General features: G+C 47.1%; 1 protein-coding gene across 1 annotated transcript in view; it reads right to left on the bottom strand.

Moving 5' to 3' along the window:
• Positions 1-5,222, bottom strand: part of LOC106806179 (F-box-like/WD repeat-containing protein TBL1XR1) — a gene marked incomplete in the record, with an annotated part of 9,823 nt that extends 4,601 nt beyond the window's left edge. The window contains 7 exon segments of the mRNA XM_014808046.1: positions 572-646; positions 1,378-1,499; positions 1,732-1,792; positions 1,992-2,089; positions 2,988-3,051; positions 3,923-4,064; positions 5,096-5,222. Of these exon segments, the coding sequence (XP_014663532.1) occupies positions 572-646; positions 1,378-1,499; positions 1,732-1,792; positions 1,992-2,089; positions 2,988-3,051; positions 3,923-4,064; positions 5,096-5,211 (678 nt within the window).
• Between the last annotated feature and the right edge of the window lie 155 nt (positions 5,223-5,377).

Raw genomic sequence — 5,377 nt, 5'->3', positions numbered from 1 at the left:
GTTTTAAAGCCGCACTATGCGCATCCAAACGCTAATTTTTCCAGTACTAGACTAGCAAATACTTTGTGTCATGCATAATCATACTACATTATGGCAAAATCAAAGTATTTGCTAGTCTAGTACTGGAAAAATTAGCGTTTGGATGCGCATAGTGCGGCTTTAAAACGACTATCTCACGAATAAATCGAAAAACTGCGCAAGTGTAGATAAATTGGGGTCTCACCTATTAGCCGTCTTTTTACTGATTACTCCGACACAACAATCAACCACAAATTTGTGCTGTTGTAGGCTATAACACAGTAAATGAACAGCAAACGTGCACCCGCGATCTTCAAGCACGATGTGAGTGCGTGTGTGCGCGTGCACACTGGTGTATGTGCGTGTGCATGTGCGTGCACGCAGGTGTATGTGCGCGTGCATGCGCGTGCGTGAGTGAATGAGTGTGTGTGTGGCGCGTGAGTGCATGTCTGTGCGAGGTGTGTGTGTCTGCGCGTGCGTGCATGCGTGCGCGTGGTGCGTGCGTGCGTGCGCGTGGTGCGTGCGAGATGCGAGAAAGTCGGCGTGCACTCACCTTCAGCGTCATGTCATCTGAACAGGACGCTAACAACACTCCCTGGGGATCCCACTTGATGGCATTCACCTCATTCTGCAAGACAGTAGAAGACAAGACTCAGACACACGTCACGTACGCTGCTCTGCGTAGATACATCACTCCACAACTCGCGCTCACAACTCATCGCAGAAACGACACGTAGATCGTCGATCCACACTCCACCACCAGCAGCACTCACGATTCACTTCACAATTTCATGTCATTCGCGAGGAGAATCAACGGTGATTTACGTAACGACGAATCGCGAATTGACGGTAATTTGCGTTCGATTAACGTCGAGAGAAACCGCAAAGGCATACGTCGATCGTCGAACGCACGACACTTTAAAACGCCACAGCTACGTCGTGTCTAACTAGGTACTCTACTATATAAAGAAATACAGTACACAATCTATTATCCGAATCCGTTGGGACCAGACACGTTTAGGAATTCGGAATTTTTCAGATTTCGGAATGGTAGTACAGTACAGATATACATACCGTATATTCTGCAACTATTCAGTACTAAAACCCAAGTTTTCAAGAGGCCAAGTGATGTACCGGTATAGTACAATATGTATGAGTAATGCCAAACACATTAATATTCGTGACAGTGACGAAGTGTGCAAACGACCTCCACGAAAAAACTTTCGGAGCATTTTGGTTTTCAGAATTATAATTATATATATTCAAAAAATAGATTGTGTACTATATATAAACATCCACGAAAAAGCTCGTGGGATAATAATCATCGTCCCTATGTCCGTGACTCCAGCCATTACTCACTGTGTGGCCCTGGAATGTTTTAATGGGTTTGTCAACACCTAGTTTACAGACGTGTATGCGTTCGTCCGTCGAACACGATGCAAAACTGTCGTTACTCTGCCAGTCCACGTCGAGCGCGGGCGCTGAAACACAAGAGCGTTCGTTACATCGATACGTACAGTATTAGCAGGCGTTGAGCTATTCAACTCCATTAGATGATAGCGGCAAAGAGTCGACGACTAACGGATTTTGAATTACAGGTTTTATAATGGTACACCATTAAATTCATACGTGAAACGCAATCATGTAAATTGTAAAGAATTTAAATTGCGAAGAATGTAAATTGTAAATGAAATAGTGAAAGACGGGGCTTACCGTTGTGAAAGGCAAACTGTTGTGTGCACTTCCCTGAGCTGGCATCCCAGATAATTGTTGTCTGTGCACACACAAAAAAACCGTTCAAGGTACAATCGAGAGACACTGCTACCACACACACGAGGCTAGTTTAAGATCAGCGATTTAGATCACAAATGAACAGATCGTGGGTAAATGAGAGGCTTTTACAAACCCACGCCATACCAAACAAGGTACGTACAACGTAAACGGACTGCTACGTAGTTAACATCTGCACTCACCTTATCTACACCGGCACTAAGAATATGATTTCCTTCTCTATTCCATTTTAACGCAAATATAGGACCTTTGTGTTGACCTAACGTACTGAAGAGTCGACCTGGAACACGCCACAAACGAAGACAGTGAGAGTTAGCAGCAGTAGCAGCAGCAGCAGCAGCAGCAGCAGCAGCAGTAGTAGTAGTAGCAGTAGCAGCAGCAGCAGCAGCAGCAGAAGCAGCAGCAGCAGCAGCAGCAGCAGCAGCAGCAGCAGCAGCAGCAGCAGTAGCAGCAGCAGCAGAAGCAGCAGTAGTAGTAGCAGTAGCAGCAGAAGCAGCAGAAGCAGTAGTAGTAGCAGTAGCAGCAGAAGCAGCAGCAGTAGCAGTAGCGGTGGGAGGCATTTAAGAGCGGTGGAGACAGCAATCGCGTACGCGCCCACTACGACAGCTTTACATGCCGCCCGTACCTTTACCCAGCCTAAGACACTCGCGCAACTTTCCCGACCCAGAGTAGAGCCTGGCCAAACAGGGAGAAGGCCGGCAGTAAAGAATCCCAACCAGATCACATTATCCACTTCGCTCAATTTTGAATGGGAATTTTTAACGTCGCTGTTTCACGCCCGCTAACGAGCGATTTTCTGAGGTCGATTAACGAGTACGGTAATGACGTATTACGAGTACGATAGGTGATACTGAACAGGGACACCTGCCACACTAATGTATGTATACGTGGTAGAAGTACGGGGGGGGGGGCGTCGTCAGAAACTAAACTAGTCTTAACGGTAACCATTTCTCGCAGACCGTCGACAGAAACACGACAAAGCTAAATTTAATTACTCTCACCATTACCACGGCCACTTTGATGCTAGTTGATAGATCGCTTATAGACATTGAACGAGTTTCCCACACGCCGCGTACACAGCTCCAGACCACGAGAAAAAGATAGCGTCAAGACCGACGGCGAGGCTTAATTTTGTTTCCGACAGAGAGGTAATACGAGGTAATAAATGCTGTAGTTACCGTCTGTCGTCCATATCCTCGCGAAGCCATCGTACGACCCCGTCGCCAGATACGTGCCGTCACACTGCAGCGAGAAAACGCACGGTTAGCGGTTATCGATCACTCAGCTTCCCAAAATCAGAGTAAAAATACAATAATAATAATAATAGATATATAGATAATAAATATATACCGTATATACTCGCGTAATAACCGCAAATTTGGCCTCAGATTTTAACCCTGTATTTGCTCTGCGGTTTATAAGTGCGCCATACCGTGAGGGGAAATATACTAGGCGCAATACTTGGTTACCCGATTCAAATTGAGGTGCGGCTTATAGGCGCCCGCGGTTATTACGCAATCATATACGGTATAGACACCAGGGTGTGAAATTAACGAGAGTCCAGAGTCAAATACTCCCTGATTTACTGTCGGACGCCCTGATTTGGAAAATGCAGGAGTCCGTGCGACTCCCTGAAAATTCTGCCATACTAACTAGTTCGTTCCGGAGCACGGCCTCGCGGAATTACTGTATTTTTTCAGCTAATGTCCAAAGGAAATTTGGTAGACGTGCAACTCTCAAAGATATTGTTAATATCTTTAATTTTGAACATCAGACTGCAGACTCCCTCTTTTTGAGAGTAGAGCCTAGAGAGTTGGACTACCTTGTTCAAAAGTTAATTTCTACCCCTGAGACACATATATATATATATTTAGATTTAGATTAGATATAGATATATATAGAAATTAGATATAGATACTAGATATTTTATCTTTACATATTTAGATATATATATATAATAATCAATATAATAATATTAGAGTGAAAATATTCCTGACAGCAGCATCATCTCTACTACACGCTCTCTTAAAAAACACGAAAATAACGAAATAATGAATACAAGAATTTTCGCGACCAGGGACCGTCACCCTGAGGAAAATTCTCATCAGCTCACATTCCAATCGAGCGACGTCACGTCTTTGTTGCTAGGCACCTCGGTGCCGCCCCGCTGTATACAGTGCTGCAACACCAGCTGGTTTGGACTGTTACTGTTATTGTCGCACAGATTCCATATCCGCGCCGTCGAGTCGCCCGACCTGAAATACAATGCACGCCGCAAAGATGAGTCGCGAATAACGAGTTCGTTTCACCGAGTTCGTTAATTTTTCTGCCAGCAGAGGGCAGCAGGATGCCGAACCAGAAGTTGAGAATTTTTTTTATCCTACTCGCTAGATGGCAGCACGCGCGCAGTGGGATACGTAGTCGCACGTCAATGGAAATTATGGGATGGGCAGTTCCACGAATCGGGCGGTCACAAACGGCGGCATGGCCGGCAGCGCATTACCGGAACATTACACGTCGCATGCACGGCTTGCCGTCGTTGCCACGACAACAGTGCAACTTTTCTGCCCCCATATTTTTCACCGCTCTAACAACCGAACACTCGGCATTAGGCTAGATGCAAAACATATCGAATGGCGAGATTGGAAAGGTTACAAGAGAGCTGGCCTGTCAGTCTCGCGCTCGGGACTCACACGCAGCATGACCAAAATTTAAAAAAATCTCCGAACTGGCTTTGCACGTCACGAGCGAACGAGGAGAGCGTACGCGGCGAGGTGTCCGGTGCCGGTGACCTTTACAAAAAATAATTGCCTAGGAGACCGAAACGGGCATTACACAGAATATATATATATATATTAAACTGCTATTAACTTGGGCTATAGCTATGGCTATGGCTATAGCTATAGCTATATGACCTTTACAGCAGGACAGGTTTTTACGGCTATTTTCTCGTGGCCTTTACTATAGGATTACACAGCTGCTCAGGTTCAGGTTAGCGTTAGGGGGAGGGAAGGGAGGAGAGGAGAGGGAGGGAGGGGAAGGTGGCAAGAGGGAAGGAGAGAGAGAAGATCGGCACTCACCCTGACGCGAGTAGGTCCCTGGTTGGGTTAGGGTTAGGGTTAGTGTAAGTGTAAGCGTTAGAAGGGAGGAGAGGGAAGGAGGAAAGGCAGCAGCAGTTACCCTGACGTGAGCAGGTCCCTGGTCGGGTTCAGGTTACGATTAATGTAAGTGTAAGTGTTAGTGTTAGGAGAAGGAGGGAGGGATGGAGAGCCGTGGCAGCACTCACCCCGACGCGAGCAGGTCCCTGGTCGGGTTCCACGCACAGATGAACACCTCGCTCTCGTGTCCGCGCAGCACTCGCGCCTTGTTGGATGGAATCTCTATCAACTCGTCCACTTCCATGCTGTCGACGTGGTTTGCTGCGATAAAAACCAAGGAGAGACGAGTCAGTCTCGAGCGAGCGCACGACGTGAGACCGACCGAAACGCCGGGACTCGTGGCGTGAGACCGCCGAGACGCCGGACCCTCGCGGCGTGAGACCGGCACAGATGCCGGCCCCTCGCAGCAT

Source organism: Priapulus caudatus, unplaced genomic scaffold, assembly GCF_000485595.1.
Source record: "Priapulus caudatus unplaced genomic scaffold, Priapulus_caudatus-5.0.1 Scaffold145, whole genome shotgun sequence".
Taxonomy (NCBI): Eukaryota; Metazoa; Priapulida; class Priapulimorpha; order Priapulimorphida; family Priapulidae; genus Priapulus; species Priapulus caudatus.
Note: the sequence above shows the minus strand (reverse complement) of the source record. Positions and strands in the feature narration are given on the sequence as shown.